Here is a 17,098-nt window from a genome sequence, read left to right on the forward strand (position 1 = left end):
GGGCCCAGACCACGGCAGGAGGTGTGCTTATATGCAGGGTGTAGGCGTGTCTAGCTGGCCTACTACACAAGGCTATACAGGATTGGACGGCTGGTGTTGCTAGGCAGATTAGCAGGCAAAAGAATGCAAAACAGCACAGAAGCGCTGATGTGAAAAACAACATAGGGCATCGCCCTGAGTGGAAGCCGGCGCCATCTTGTAATGGCGGACGGTCGTCACAGTTCCCCCTTTTTGTTTTTATAAAAAGAAGCAAAAAAGGACTTACTCCCGTTCTGGTCTCCGCCTCATGATGCGTGGACCGATCAAAGGAGGCCTTAGCCAGCCAACACTCCTTCTCCAGTGCAATGGGTGCAAACCCCTGAAGGTGCAAAGGCAGTGTAAGACTGACAGAGCAATAGCATGGTCCCTCTGGGTGCAATGGCGTTAACGCCCCCAGGTGCAAGGGCACCACACTATGCATCCTTAAGTACCGCTATCCAAGCTTGAGGGGAACTGCCTGCATCCAGCGCTGCTAGTGCCTTAGCAATTGCCATCTTTTCCACCTGTCGCCTTCGAGAGATCCGGCACAGCAAAAACAACGCCAGAACAACGCCTGCAGCAAGCAGAACACCAAACATGCCAACTCCCACCCACTCTTTGAAGTAGGAAATAGTCTGTAGCAACCAATCAGTGTATCCTTCCAGGGTAATCATCTCGGCTCGAGTTTGATTAAGGTCAAGGATGCTTAGGATAAGATTTCTCTGCAAACTTTCAAGCTGTCTAGACCAATTTCCTGCAAGCAATTGTCCTAATGCTTTTGACTCATTAGCTTTAGCTAAATATGGTGTAACACATACTGCGGGAGTCTTATCCACGCAACTCATACTGATAACATTAAACAAAGTATACAGATTATTTTTTAGCAAATCTACTCGCTTATTCAAAAGCAAAACGCCAGAGGCCAGATGTTTGTTAATTGTTACCTGTACCGTTAAAGCAGAGGACGTTCGTTGAACCACCTCGTTAATAGTTAGAACAGTTTGAACTTGATTGGCCATAGCAATATCAGCTGTAACAGCAGCTGCTGCAGAAGCTACAATTGCAGTCACTATTGCTGCAGTAATACCAAAATCACGCTTCTCTCTTAGCAAGGTTACGATAGGAAACTTATTAGGATCAGCAACTACTGGCACAGGCACAAAAATAGGAATTCTCATTATTAAGGCCTTCTGGGATCCTCCATCCCAACATTGGAATGCTGTATGTCATTAGAACATTCATCATTCTCGCCGTGAGTCTTTGGCGCGTCTTTTATCTTTCTTGTGAGTCTTTCTGACACCCAGATGGGATCCGGACGTTCCTGCGGGAAAACACAAATAGCTCCCCTGGATCTCATTATAACTGGATCCGGTCCATACCATTTGTTATCAAGCACATCACGCCACATCACTTGTTGCTGTTCAATAGAGGCCACAAAAGAATGACGGTCAGCGGCCGTCCTATTGTCTGCATCTCTAATTAAAAAATTTAAAGTAAATAAGGCATAAGCAATCCTTTCTTTAGGGGTTGCATGTTCTGCTATTCCCCCTTTTTGTTTTTGAAGCAATTCCTTGAGTGTGCGATTAGCACGCTCAATAATTCCTTGGCCCTGAGGGTTATAAGGCAATCCCGTTTTATGGGTTACTTGCAAACGAGTGCAGAAGCCTTGGAATCCCCGGGACGTATACGTTGGGCCATTGTCAGTTTTTAGAAGTTGTGGTTTTCCCCAAGCTGCCCAAGCGTCCAGGCAATGGGTTTTTACATGAATCACCTTTTCTCCAGCCAGTGGTGAGGCAAAAATGACCCCAGAATAAGTATCAATGGAAACATGTACATACTTGAGTTTTCCAAATTCAGGAATATGGGTTACATCCATTTGCCAGAGGGCAAGAGGTTTAAGACCTCTGGGATTAACCCCCACATGGGGGGGGTGCAGAAACTGAACACACCTAGTGCATTGCGCAACAATTGCACGCGCTTGTTCACGTGAAATTGAAAATTTTAAGCGCAGGGTGTTAGCAGGAACATGATAAAGACGATGAAACTCTGATGCCTGAGAAACAGAATCATTTAAACATAGAAATGTAAGGCGTGTCGCCTTATCAACTAAGTCATTCATTGCAGCCATAGGTCCAGGCAACAAGGAATGTGCTCTTATGTGGCCAATATAGAAGGAATAATTACGTTGCAAAATAACATTTCTAATCTGATTTAATATAGGAGCTGCCAAGCTATGCATTTGAACAATCGCAGCTGTTTCCAAATAAGCAACGGCATTAACTACATAATGCGAATCAGAAAAAATATTTATAGCACAGTTCGAAAAATCCTTGAAAACTTGTAGAATCACTAAACATTCCACCATTTGAGGTGTATCAGGTGCAAATTGGAATACTTGTGAATATTCATTAGTCAATTTTAATTGTATCTGTTGTTGAATATCTCTGTCCCATAGATTAATAGGAATCTGAACTACAAATGGTTGAAAGGTACCCTTCTGTTCTGGAGTCTGTCAATGTAGTGTTTTTGCACTAATTTCAGGCGTCTCTTGGTAACCCAGGCCCTGCAAAGATTGAGATGCCTCCTGGAGAGGCCAATACTTTGGCCATTCCTCCCGGCGCATAACACTCCTATCCGCACCTGTGCCAACAAGGCCTGAGAACTCTTTTCCTTCAATCTTCAAGGTTAGCATTGGCCTATTGCCCAGGTCCAAGGACAAACAGGCCAAGTCAACACCCGTTGAGCCAAAGCCTTGAAGTCCTCGTTGTTTAGACTTAGCTGAAAAGTTCCCATGCATGGAAGGGACTATCAACAATTGTGCAATGTGATCTCCAGGGGCAATCGATATGATTCCAAAAGGAGAGTGACACATGACCTTGATTACCCCTTGATAGTCTGGATCTATCATTCCCGGCAAGATTATCAAACCTCTCATAGTATTAGAAGATCTCCCTAAAACTATTCCTACGGTGTTATTTTGAAGAGGTCCTGTCATGTCTGTGTCAAGTATTTGTATTCCCATGCTTTGAGGTAGTACCAGTTAATCTCTTCAGCAACGTTAATGTATAATTTGCTGAATGGCCATATGTTTGGGCTGCTTGCACCAAATCTTTAAGCTGTTTATAGGAGATTGGTTCATGCCATCTATTATTTGTCTGAGGGTCTTCGAATACAGGGAAAGCAGAGGCCAGTCTTGACCAAGTAGATCCCCGAATGAAATGACATCCGGATCTCGATTCCTCATATGATGGCGGTTTCCGCCATCATATTAGATATCATATTAGATATCACATTAGATATATATGATATTATATTAATATGATACACATCATGATATACATGATATTATATTAACATAATAATATATATTAATATAATAATATGATACATATTATGATATATATGATATTATATTAATATGATACATATTACGATATATCTATCATATTAGACATCATATTAGAGCAAACTCATCTAATAGTGGGTAGAGCGGTGCACTCGGTTCTACCCTGGGTGTGTCGACATCTCTTTTCTCTTTGGACATGTCCTTTTGTGTTTGTTTTCCTCCTTTTTTCTTTTTTTCCTTTGTTCCCCTTTTTCCTCATCATCCTTGCTGTCCGTCCCTGAGAGACTGTCCTGATATGCCGTTAATGCCCTTCGGCCTGCCTTGAGTGCTTCCACATTCTGATCATCCTTCAAACAAGACCGCATCAGCTTCCAAAATGGAAAAGTTCCTGCTTTGAGTGTACCTTCTTCTCTAGCTCTCACGAGGTCTTTCCCTAGCTTGTCCCAACTGGGGACGTTTAAGTCTCCTGAGACCAGAAACCACGGAGCTGTGCGATCAATGTCCTGTAGGACTTTCTTAAGAGTACCCTCACTGATCTTTAAGTCTCTCTGGCATAAAATGGCTTGAGCTGAGTGTACAAAAGCCTCACAATGTGAGCTGTGCTTATTACCCATGACATTTAATTATCTACACAAGATTTATTCACAAGTACGCGCTGCCGTTTTATCTACAGCGGACTTATCTTCGCTTTAAGCACAGCAACAAAGGCACTCCCGCCCAGGCATATGGCAACGAAGCCAAAAACAACACATCATAACAAAATCACCATCAGAAGAAACAGCACAGCAAAGATAATAGGGTTGATTCCTGCAATCAACATACCTGGGGACTTACCGATATCGTCCGCTTCCCGTGTGAAGTTCTGAATCCTCTTTGACCCCTCACCGTGATGCCGCCACAGAGGGTCCCGGGGTTCGGCACCAGCTGCGGCGAGCCCTGACCAGCAGGGAATAACACCACGACTCGAGGATCCTTCTTCAATCACAGTTTATTGAAGCGCTGCTTGGTTGAGGGAGAGCTGAAGGTGAGGGGCCCAGACCACGGCAGGAGGTGTGCTTATATGCAGGGTGTAGGCGTGTCTAGCTGGCCTACTACACAAGGCTATACAGGATTGGACGGCTGGTGTTGCTAGGCAGATTAGCAGGCAAAAGAATGCAAAACAGCACAGAAGCGCTGATGTGAAAAACAACATAGGGCATCGCCCTGAGTGGAAGCCGGCGCCATCTTGTAATGGCGGACGGTCGTCACAAGAGTCTGTGTGTGTCGTGTGCCCACAGATGGTGTTGGATCCCCTGGACTTGGAGTTATAGGTGTATCTCTGATTTTGAGGCCAGCATATTCTACGGAGCTAGTTCCAGAATAGCCAGGGCAGTTGTCATGAGAAGTAACAATGGTATCTTTCACTGACTCTGATGGAGTAAACTTGAATGAGTGGTTGAGTGGATTAGGAAGTCATTTTATCTTGTTTTGACTAAAGGAATTCTAATAGATCTTTTTTTGTGTGTGTGTGAGAAGGAAAAATGTATCACATTTGCTTATGGTATGTGACTGACAGTAGTATTTAGCCAAGCAGATAATTTAGCAATGTCCTTTGTTTCTTTGTGTATTTTCCTTGTGTGTGTTGTGTGTGTATACATATAAAGATATATGCGCGGCATATATATGTATGTATATGTATTTGTGTGTGCATGTGTGCATATTCATGTGGAAGCCAGAGGGAACAGTCTTGGGTGTTGTTCCTCAGGTACCATCAGCCTTTGAGAATTTGAAGTGGTGTCTCTCACTGGTCTGGAACTCACCAAGTAGGCTAGGCTGACAGCTAGAGAGCCCAAGGTTTTCCCTGTCTTTATCACTCTGCACTGGGATTACAAGTGCACACTCCCATGCCTGTCTGTTTTCTTAATGCAGGTTTTTAGGTTCAAACTCAAAAAGTCTTCAGGTTTGCAAGGCAAGCACTTTACTGACTGAGCTCTATGCTCATAGTCCCTGCAGTCTTATTATTAATATATATTGTTAATTGGTTAGTTATGCTATAGCTAATTAACCATTTCCTTCTAAATTCAGAGTTTGTTTGCACTTTTTTACTTTTAAAAATGCTAGGATTATAATTGTTGAATTTACACTACTAGAGATTGAACCCAAGGTCTCCATGCATGGCAGTCAAGTACTGTACCACTTAATCATGTCCCCATGTGCTGGCTAATTTTCTGTAGGCTGTATACAAGCTAAGATTATCTGGGAAAAGGAAACCTCAATTTATAAAATACCTTTATCAGATTGGCCTGCAGGCAAACCTGTGGATCATTTTCTTGATTACTGATTAGTGTGGGAGGGCTCACCCCACTGGATCATCCTGGGTTGTATAAGAAAGCAACCTGATCAAGTCATGGGGAACAAGCCAGTAAGCAGCATTCCTCTAGAACCAGTTCCTGCCTCAGGTTCCTCAGTGATGGACTATGGTTGAGATGCGTGAGCTAAATAAATCCTTTCCTCCCCAAGTTGCTTTTGATCACAGTCTTTCACAGCAGTAGAAAGCAAAACAGAACACCTCCATCTTTTTCTTTTTGGACAGGGTTTGGTCTTGAACTCACTCTGTAGCATAGCCCCAAGAGTGAGGGACAGGAGAGAGGGGCTAAGGAAGTGTATAGCTCAAAGAAATAGTGGGGTTATAAGGGCATGGGAAGCCCATGAGCTGGAGACATTTAGGGTACGGGCAGGGTGAGAAGAGCCAGGATGTCAGGATGTCAGCATGGACTGTGAAGTGTGTAACAGGTACTTGTAACACTGAGGGAGCCTGGAGGCCAGCATGCCCTTTGGTTTGCTGACAGGTCACAGATAGCCATGTGTTCTGAATTTCTTTTGGACCTGACATCTGGTAGCTGAGATTAGAGGCCAATGTTGGAATTATTATTATTATTATTTTGGATTTTTTGAGACAGGGTTTCTCCGTAGCTTTTGGTTCCTGTCCTGGAACACTAGCTCTTGTAGACCAGGCTGGCCTCGAACTCACAGAGATCCACCTGCCTCTGCCTCCCGAGTGCTGGGATTAAAGGTGTGTGCCACCACCGCCCGGCTTGTTGGAATTATTTTTAAGCACATTTTCAAATGTGTATATATTTGGTTTTTTTTTCCTTGGGGTATGTAATCCTGAAATGAACCTTGAGCCTTTTACGTGAGAAAGAAGAGAAGATGGTGTGAGTGTTTTAGAAGAGGCAGCCTGCACAGCGTTCCAAAGGACAACTAGGCTTCTCTTTCTGGAAGAGTTTATTCACAGGAAACAAGGAGTGAGAATATACAAAAAGGAAGACAAGTCAATATTAGATTGTCAGTCTTGAGTACCACTTAATGAAATTTGAGATTTGCTTGGGCAGTAATAATTTTTAAAAGTTTTTGAGATGAAGTATAATATGATGAAAACTTAGTCGATTAATCCTAAAACTCTGCGCATAGTCATTTAGACTGGGAACAGAGAGACCAGTTAGGGTCCGTAGACTGCCAGGACGGGAGCTTCAGATTGCACAGTAAGGTATCACCTGTGATGAGTAGGAGAAAGAAATTAGTGTGTTTGCCTCATAGAGATGGAGTATGAATTAGAACAAAGTGTAATGGCACATACCTGTGAGCATGGTTTAGTGAAGCCTATATTTTATATGCTAACATAAGTTGTTTATAGCTGTATTTTATCTGCTCTAGTAAGATGTTTTGTGTAGCCGGGCAGTGGTGGCACACGCCTTTAATCCCAGCACTCGGGAGGCAGAGGCAGGCGGATCTCTGTGAGTTCGAGGCCAGCCTGGTCTACAAGAGCTAGTTCCAGGACAGGCTCCAAAACTACAGAGAAACCCTGTCTCGAAAAACCAAAAAAAAAAAAAAAAAGAAAAAAAAAAGAAAAGAAAAGAAGAAAAAAGATGTTTTGTGTAGATTCAAAATAGTAGGCAAGAGAAATAAAATGGACTTTTTCTGTTAGCTTATGTATAATAAGAAATTATATGGATAATTTAGAGTTGACTATAAATATTTTTGTAATACCTGTGCTTTCTCAAGGCAGTAACTACTACAATGTAGAAGGAACTAGTCTTTATATGCTATCTAAGTAATGTTCATAATAAATTGCAGCTGTCTCCTCATTCATCAGTTAGGGAATTCCAATTTCTATATGTGGTAAAATTCTTCTGCCATATAAACTTTGAAACCTTTTGATAGGTTTTTTTCATATTTGAAGTTATACAATAATGCCATCATGAGGTAGATTACAAACTGAGTAGTTTTTTTCCCCCTGGATACTTACATTTTGTACTAATTAATATTTTACAAATATGTAGTTTCCTTCCCTCAAACTTTTTCCTTGAAAATTATAAATCATATGAAAGAACAAAAGAATATGCAATACTCAATATATTTTACTTATTTTGTTTTCAAATTTTTGTCAGATTTGTTCTATTCAAATTTTTGCTCAATAATTTAAAAGTAAATTACAGACAGTGAAATATATTACTTTAAATTTTTCTTTATTCTATTATTCTAATGCTAAGCATAAAGACATTTCTGATATTTTCAGTACTACTAATACAACTAAGAAAATCAATGATTTCAAGATACCATCTAATGTCCAGTCCATATTAAAAGTTCCAAGGACATCTTAAAGCCACTTTATTAAAACAGGATTCAGTCAAGTATAACTGCTTTTAGCTGTTGCCTCTTTATTTAGTCTAGAATGACTTGTTAGACTTGTAAGTAAGCAGACCAGTCTTCCTATATAATTTCTTATGTTTTTGATTTGATTGTTTCCCCCTTATGAGGTTTACACATTACTCACCTGTTCCCGGTTTTCTTATAAACTGAAAGCTAGGTGTTTAGTAGTTGGACTGTAGCCACACCTTTAGAGATGTATGTTTTCTTACCAGTGTCTTCTTCCCTCCCTTCTCCCTCTTTTCCTCCCTTCTGCTTGATATGTAGACCAGGCTGGCCAGGAAGTCACAAGATCTGCCTGCTTCTGCCTCCTGAGTGCTGAGATTAAAAACATGTGTCCCAACGTAGGGTGTTAAGTGGTTGAGTGCTGAAATAGATGTTCTGGTAACCCTTAGAAATACAATTTTTAGCAAACTGGAAGCAAGCCTGCATGGATGAGCTATTTGCTGTGGCTCATAGTTTTGTATTTCTGTTTCTTATTTACAGCTCTTTAAAAAAGAAGATTTATTTTACATGCATAAGTGTTTTGCCTTCATGTATGTCTGTGTACTATGTGCAGTACCTGTAGAGGCCAGAAGAGGGTGTTGGGTCTTCTGGAATTGGAGTCACAGATAAACTGCCATGTGGCTACTGGGAAGTGAACCCAGGTCCTTTGCAAGTGCAGCCAGAACTCATAACCACAGAGCCATCTCTCCAGTCCCTATTTCCAATTCTTTTTCATTTGCTAGGTTTCCACCTTGTTTTTTTTTTTTTAATTTGTTATATAGCACATAATTTTGGGGGCCTTGTTAAATTTATCTCAAGTATAGGACAACTTTAATTAGATAATCTCTAAACATTTCAGAACAAAACAATCAAGTAGTACTTGTTATTTGACCCTGAGTTGCAATATTGTTTTATTTATAGTAGTATTTCCTAATGATTTTATGTTAATTACTGCATTTAGTATATAATATGAATATTATATAATTATAATAGCTAATCTGTGAACACTAATATTGAGATTGCATTAAACTTTACATGTATATATGCCCATAATTTTTCAGATCTATTTAAGATGTGGTCTTTTTCATCTATTTTATAGATGAGAAAAGGTACACACAGGTTAAAGAATTTCATATGGTTTTCCTCTTGGTGACTGAAGACAAGATCCAAACCCAGCAAAATGGATTTAAAACTTATACATTCTAGCCATTTTGGTAGTGTGTCATTATTGTAATCTTGTTGAAATGAATGGCATGTCTCATCTTTAATATTTTGGTTACAGATTATTAAATATTTGTACTTTTAATAAAAAATTAAGTAAGAATGCTCATCTGTGGGATTTTTTTTTCCAAACAAGGAAAAGTTTCTTAGAAAACTAAGTGTTCTGAACAACTTACTTAATTAGCCACAGATATTCAAATGTTTATACTTGAGGGCTTTTGAAAAAATGCTCCTGGTTTTGAAAGACTACTTGTGATGTGTATTATATCTATAGATAGATTTTGTTTGTATTGTTAATTATGATTTGTGTCTTATTTTAGTCGAGTGGTGGTTTTATGCAATGGCTTCAAGCCACAGATCTTCTCCAGTGCCTCAAGGAAGCAGCAGTGATGTTTTCTTTAAGAAAGAGGTAGATCCAGCAAAACACATTCGACCTGTGCAGTCACTGCCAGATGTGTGTCCTAAGGAACCCACAGGTAATTTTTCTGATGATTTGTGTTATCATTCACAGTGTAGTCATGTTTCATATACTTAACCTCAAATTTTATAATGCTAAAACCCAAGCTATATAGTAGATTGGAAAATTAGAATATAATTTTTCACTCATTCCCATTAAAGGAGTTAGCTGGAAAATTGTTGAAAATTGAGATGCACATTGAAAGCTATTTAGTTAAAATGTAGTATAACCATTATTTGATTTTATTCTTATTATTTGTAGGTCTCATTATTTGCAGATTCTGTATTTAAAAATATCCTTATTCCCTACAGTGTTTTAAACCCCAATATTAAATATTTGTTGTACTTTGGTGGTATTTGTAGATGTGTGCAGAGCAGTAAAAAGAACTGAGCTGCCTAACACAGGTGTTCCAGCTGTGAGTGCATCAAGTTCTTGTTTCTGCTCCTGGCATCAAATACTCTTTATGCAGCCTGCTTCATGTCAGTGCATTTTGCTTTTTTTGTTGGAGCTGTTGCTGTTTAAAATGACCTGTACATAGAACCTAGCTGCTTTCTAGTGTGACTAAACACTGTGCTTTACGGAGAAAACATGTAGAAAGCTTCGTGCAAGCACTGCTTATAATGTTGACAGTCATGAAATCTGTATTATAACGACCGGTGGATAGGAAATAATGTCTTTACACAGAAACAAAAGCAGATAGGTGTATATATTTACCGACTGATGAGAATGTTATGACCCCAGGAATAGTAATTTACGGTTTGCTAGTTAGGTGTTCACAGAACTTTATATAACAGATCTATAAATAATGAGAATTATTGTATATTGTATTTTCCTTTATAATTAACACTTTAGCCCCATTGTGTCACGTAATTAAAAGCCGAACAAAGGGCATTTAAATGATGAGTGCCTGCCATAATATAATAGGAAAAAAGGTTTATCTTTAAAAGAAAAGCTGAGGTATTTTTAGTTTTGGAAAAAAGAGAAATTGTAACTAAAGAAATTAATTAATGAAAGGATTTTGCTTATATGCTCCCATTTGGGAGTTTGTAACCCTCAAATTCTACATGTCTTTTATCCTATGCTTCTTACTCCTTTGATGATTGATGCTGGATGATGAGGGTTATTTAATTGACTTTTATTAATAATTTACCATGGAGAAAGAGTTTGGTTGCCTATAAGATAGACTATAAGCACTTTTATTTTTCTAGGATATGCTTGCAAGCTTAGAGCCAACTTTACAGAGGTCTCTTGTTTCCTTTTGCAGGTGATTCACAGAGTTTATGTGTTGCCCCGTCTCTAGTTACAGATCAGCATAGATGGACTGTATATCATTCCAAAGTAAATCTCCCAGCAGCATTAAATGATCCTACATTAGCAAAAAGAGAATCTGACTTCTTCACAAAAACATGGGGACTGGACTTTGTGGACACTGAAGTCATACCTTCATTCTACCTCCCACAGATCAGCAAGGAACATTTTATAGCATATCAGCAGGAAATCTCTCAGGTAACAGCTAATCTTGAATTTAGTAGTACTCAAATCAAAAGTAAAAGAAAGATTTTTAGTTTGATTCATGTAGATCTTTGAAGTCATAGTATTCTTTTTTAATGTTTTTTTTAAATGTATCCAAATTCTGTTGTCTGGGTTATGTTTCTTTAGATATATTTTAATAGATTTATTTTCCTTTCTTTTGTAGTGGTTTTTCAGAATTACAGATATTAGTGTTAAGATTCAGTGAGACCCTACCCTACCTGCCAAGGAGAAGTAGCTGTAAGAGTTTTATAAAGCTCAGATGATCTTTGAGATTTAGGGAATTAGTAGGTTAGGGTGCAAGGGGGAGAAGGCAAGCCAGGTGAGAGGAGAGGCAGGGCTCATGATGTCTGACACTAGAGGAGTAGGTATGAGTTAGAAAGTAAAACATGTCCTCTTAGTGGGCTTCATGGATAAGACTGTCTGCTATTCAGAAAATAGCCCTGGGCCTTTGGATTCCAACTAGTGCAGCAGTACCTATTCCTGCTTGTATAGGCCACAGCAGGGAACTGTGACTGACTTGTTGGAGAGAAGAACAGCATTGAGATAGAGATGCTATTCCTCCAAAGACTGTGAAACTCATCTTTGGCTGGCCAGGAACCAGTATTAAACAGACAAGTACATGGATTCATGTGGAGTGAATGCCTCTTATCAGTATTTTGCTTGTTCAGGTGTGCAAGGCCAAAGCCACAGTCTGTCAGAGTCTGACAAAGAGCATGCCACTGTTTAGAAGCTCTGAATTCCTCTGAGATTTGTGGGCAGAATCAGATGGAGAGGCCCTAAGATGGTTCATTCTCTCTGTAAAGCTCCTGAAACCAAAATTTCCTGTGACACAGAATTAAGAGGGAACTTTACTACTATCAAGATTTATACACATCTCAGGAATACGAGGCCATTGCAGCAGACAAGCATTTGAAACTGGGGGCAATTTGAGAAGATGAAGGGCTTTAAAGAGAATTCTCCATTCGTGCAGAACTCAGGGTCTAGTGGAAGCAGCCAGTCAGTGTGGAAAGATGAAGTGACAGAGCCAGGCAAAGCTGGAGAAGAAGTGTTGTGGAAAATTGTTTTATCATGAGGCAGGAGCTTCTTCCCTACATGTAATGGGTGATGCTGCTGTTGTAAGAACAAAAGGGGGGCCGGGCGGTGGTGGCGCACGCCTTTAATCCCAGCACTCGGGAGGCAGAGGCAGGTGGATCTCTGTGAGTTCGAGGCCAGCCAGGTCTTACAAGAGCTAGTTCCAAAACTACAGGGAAACCCTGTCTCAAAAAAAAGAACAAAAGGGGATCCTGAGATAAACCTAACAATGACATCTTCCTGAAGTCGAGCCCATACCAGTCCAGAGGCTTCTGTATTTGGAAATCCCCAGTTGTGACTTCAGTACCCAGTTGTCTGGTTTTCTGTTTTTAACATTCTAACAACTTCTGAATCCAAATTGTCGGCTCCACAGTCTACAGTTGGATAAGCTTTCAATAAGATGACTATGACCATGAGAACATTCTGTCTGAAGATTTGGCTGGGCTTGCCAAAGATGCTGTAACAATATCCTTGTGTAGAAATCTTTCCTGGGGTGGAGCTTGTATCTTGACACCTTGTGCTTCTATTTGTTGACTTTGGGGACAATAAAGATTGCCCACCTAAAGACCTCTGTTCTCTTGGGAATGAGTTCCTAAGCTTTCTGTTTCAAGCAATAGAGTCATCCTTTTAGGTGAATAATGTCTGTGAAGAGGGAGCTTTGGATGAGTTTGGCAGGCCCGTTGTGCTGATCATTGCCCCTGGTGTGGCCAGGACCTCTAGGTATGTCCAGACTGGAATCTAAGCTTAGGCAAAGATCTACTTATGTGATAGCAGTAACAGGAAGATACTCTATATTATGTTAGAATTAGTTAGTAAAAGATGTACAGTTGAACTTCCTGAGGACATTGAAGGCAATGAGACTGTCCTAGACATGTTCAAGGCACAGCCGCAGAAACTGATTCTTCTCTCTTGCCAACATGCTCATTGAGACAAAAAGAACTTCACATATGCTACCCTGCCTCAGCTTACTGCATCCTTTTCTGGTGATGATAGTCATGAAAGATGGTGACTCACTCTGAGATCTGAGCATTAATTGTTGGGTCTGCTTTGTTATGATTTGTTACAGGATTTGGTGCTAGAAGTGGGGAGTCTATACAGGAGGAGATTCCATTGTCCCTTACTATACACACATTTGGCTTCCTGTAGACCAAATCCATTTTCTCCTTCCATTGGCTTCTAGAGAATGTATGAGGCCAGGGAAACACACATCTTCCCTTTCACTCATCTGTCTCCTAGTGTTGAGTACTGTGTGGAACCCTCAGGCTTTTCAGTGGCGGGCTCCGACCATAAGAACATTATCACTGCTCTGTGTTTTTGAGGTTGGGATACTGTCAGGTTTAGGCATTGGAGGTGGTGATTGTACATGTCTGACTGACTTCATCAGTGACTGTAGTTACAGAAAGTATTGGTGGACTTCAAAGACCACAGTTGAGCTAGAAGAGAAAGACAAAAATCAACATAAATATATTAAAATTTGGGGAGGTGGAAAAAGAATATCACTTTCCATTTTCAATTAATTGCTGATGTTTTGCTTTTTGAGACAAGGTCTTATTCTAGCCCTAGCTGGCTTGGATCTCATTATGTAGACCAGACTGACCTCAAATCCAGAGATCTGCCGCTTTTGCCTCTGGGAGTGCATTACCATACTTGACAGGAGACAGGTTTGCAACAGTGTTCCAGATATTTCCTTATGAATTTTATTTTAAATACAAGTAGAAAAAGGAGAGAGACAACTCAGGAAATGTTGTAAATTGCTAGTATAGTCCCCCTTCCCCATCCCAGATGCTTGAGAGAAGAAGAACATGTACAGTTATGCTTAAATCACTTGGGAGATTGTTTGCTAATAAAGTTCCCAAGGAAAAAATATCCAGAGTAGAACTTTTCCCATGTCTCCAGTTTACTGCAACAGAGCATCCCACCTTCAGCAGACACCTTTATAATATCCATATAAATGTCCAATTCAGCCGTCTCCTTCTCCTCCTCCACTATTTCTATTTCTTTTGAGACAGGGTCTCACTCTGTAGCCCTGGCTGGCCTGGAACTTGCTATATAGATCAGGCTGGCCTCAAACTTTCAGAGCAAACTTACAGAACACTACCTGCCTGTATGCTCTGAGTACTGAGGTTGATCCACACCCATCTCAGTATACTTTAAATTGCTCTTTTAAAAAAGAAAGAATTGAACACAGAGTTTGAAATGGCCTATTACTCAATTTTAACTTAGCAAGTGACTATTATTAATATCCCAATTACCAGTTCAGTCTTTAAAAAAGTTAAATGACACAGTGGGAAATATGTATATACTAACAAAGGCTGACTCTACTTTGTGTGTGTGTGTGCATGTGTATGCTGAACTCTCACCTCACTGTGTTGTCCAACTGGCCTCAACTGGTCTTTCCACCTCAGCCTCTTTAGTAACTGGGATTATAGGTATGAGCTATTATTACCTAATTCAATATGTATTTATATTTTAATAATTGCTGCTTTTAATATTTTTAAACTTAATTTAAATATAACTGATTTTATGTCAGTTATTTACTTTGTTGATTTTGTGGAAATAGGATGAATATGACTATGTTACTGATATTTAATTTGTATAATGTCTCAAGTAATTTTATATACAACCTACAAATTGCAAGTTGAAATGAAGAAATGCTACTGTGTATTGTTAGTGTGACAGAAATCTAAATCACTGACAGAACCAGTGCTGGCACTGATGTGGAGCAATAGAAGCTCTCATTCACTGCTGGTGGGAATACAGAGTGGAATAGCCACTTTGCCAAACAATCTAAGTACCTGGCAGAATACTCCTAGAACTTTGAACACTATATGCTAAGTGTTTCCCTGTCTTCATGTTCTACTTGCCCATGTGTCTTTTTTAATGACATTCTTGAAAAGAAAAGAAAGTTTTATTATTTTGTTGCATGGGTAGAATCCAGTGCTTTACATAAGCTAGGCCACGTGCCTACTACTGAGCTGTATCTCTGTCCCTCCATAGTGGTATTTGGTTTGGTTTTTAATTTGTATTTAAGTTCAGAGGCCAGTGATTATATTAAGTTTCAGTGGTAATTTGGTATAATTATGTTATAAAACATGTTGATGTTTTGAATAATCATATTTCCACATAGCATTGCTTATTATTCATTGTATTTTAATTAGAGAGAGAAGATTCATGAGAGATGCAAGAATATTTGTCCTCCTAAAGATACCTTTGACAGGACTCTTTTACATATTCATGGTACGTATATACGCCACTCTAGATAATGAGCCCAGCTCAACTACTAAAGAACAATTGTTAATGTTGAAACTCTGTTTCCTATCATATGTACAGTTTTTCTTTTTAGTAAATTATTTGTGTATTTTTGTGGTACTGGGGATTAAAACCTGGGCCTTGTGTTTGCTAGGCTGTATTCCTAGCTTTTATTTCTAGTAAACAGTTTTACAGTTTAAAGCCATAGTCTTTTCTACAAAGTTCCTTAGAGCATGCGCATGACTGTGATAGTATAATCCTTCAGTTTGACAAATATGTAATTGCTTGGTGCTTGGTGCATTGCTTGTTGCTTAAAAATAAAAGAGTAAGAAATTGTCTTAGCTTTCAAGGAATTTAAGGAAATAAACCAATATTTGCAGAGCTATATGTTAGTCACTAGCTTTATAAAATTGCACACACATCCTTTCTTGCTAAGTTTAAGAAAGGGACCCATACTTGATGATTGTGACCTGTGTTTTAGATTAGCTAGTGTGAAACATTTATGTGTTTGGTAGGGCTTATGTATTTCCTAGGGATGAACATGAACAGTACATACAAAACCATAAAGTCAAGGGAGGACAAAGCATGTCGAGATTTGCAAGCCTCTCACATGTTGGTTCTATTGGGAATAAGAAATGAGGTGAAAGGAGAGGCAAGGGGTCAGGTCACAGAGATTTTTGTATGTCTTGCTCAGGAATTTTACTCTTTCTATAGGCAATATAGAACTATAAAATATTTTTAGCCAGACATGGTTAGATTTACAGTTGTACATTTCCTAATGAAAACAGTTAATAATAAGGTATTATATGATGGTAAGACTTTAGACAAGAAGATAATTGGAGGCTCTATGGTAATATAGGTAAGAAATGATGTGGCCCCAGTAACAGAGTGGAAATAGAGAAGAAATGAGAATAGAAAGCCAAGTAGCCTAGGCACAGGTCTTAATGGTCAGACAGTGTGGTAATGGAATAAGATGTCAGTGATAATTTGTATATTTCATGCTTGGGCAGCTGTCTACATGAGGAGTCCAATTCAGGGAGAGAGGCAGGAAGGACTCTGGAAGAGCTGAAGGCTAGTTTATCTGCCATTCTGCAGTGAAAGACACATCTGGTTGACCTAGAGCTCAGGAACGAGGAATATAGGTTGAAATGTTGGCATGGTGGTTGGTATCAGAGGAACTATAATAGGATCAACAGAGACTTCCACATTAGAAATGAAAAGCTAGGAAAGTGAGAATGATTAGTTTACAATGTCAGAAAGTTTATTGCATGCTGAGAAGTCTAGAATTTGACAGATTTTTAGAGTGAGCCTTTAGAGCAGAATAGTGGTTACAGACACCTCGATACTCCATAAGAAGGGGGTATATAGGCAAGAGATGCAGACTCAGTAGGGATGAACTTGAAGACGAGGTAAGGTACTGACTGAGTAAAGACCTCTGAGTGGATGAGGCAGGAGAGACATTTGCATAATGCCTAACACCAGTATTTTCCTTAAGTTTTGCCCCTGAGGTGGCTCCCTTGCTTCAAACCACT

General features: G+C 39.6%; 1 protein-coding gene across 3 annotated transcripts in view; it reads left to right on the plus strand.

Moving 5' to 3' along the window:
* Nucleotides 1-17,098, plus strand: part of Vps54 (VPS54 subunit of GARP complex) — an 84,037-nt gene that overhangs the window by 7,346 nt on the left and 59,593 nt on the right. Inside the window, exons 1-4 of one of the 3 annotated variants that reach the window (XM_075944443.1) lie at nucleotides 4,061-4,388; nucleotides 9,577-9,732; nucleotides 10,978-11,219; nucleotides 15,476-15,554. In XM_075944443.1, the coding sequence (XP_075800558.1) occupies nucleotides 9,597-9,732; nucleotides 10,978-11,219; nucleotides 15,476-15,554 (457 nt within the window). In that variant the 5' untranslated portion in view covers nucleotides 4,061-4,388; nucleotides 9,577-9,596. Of the gene's footprint in view, nucleotides 1-4,060; nucleotides 4,389-9,576; nucleotides 9,733-10,977; nucleotides 11,220-15,475; nucleotides 15,555-17,098 lie in introns of those variants that run through there. The other 2 variants (XM_075944442.1, XM_075944441.1) reach the window with 2 other exon arrangements.

Source organism: Microtus pennsylvanicus, chromosome 12 (assembly GCF_037038515.1).
Source record: "Microtus pennsylvanicus isolate mMicPen1 chromosome 12, mMicPen1.hap1, whole genome shotgun sequence".
NCBI lineage: Eukaryota > Metazoa > Chordata > Mammalia > Rodentia > Cricetidae > Microtus > Microtus pennsylvanicus.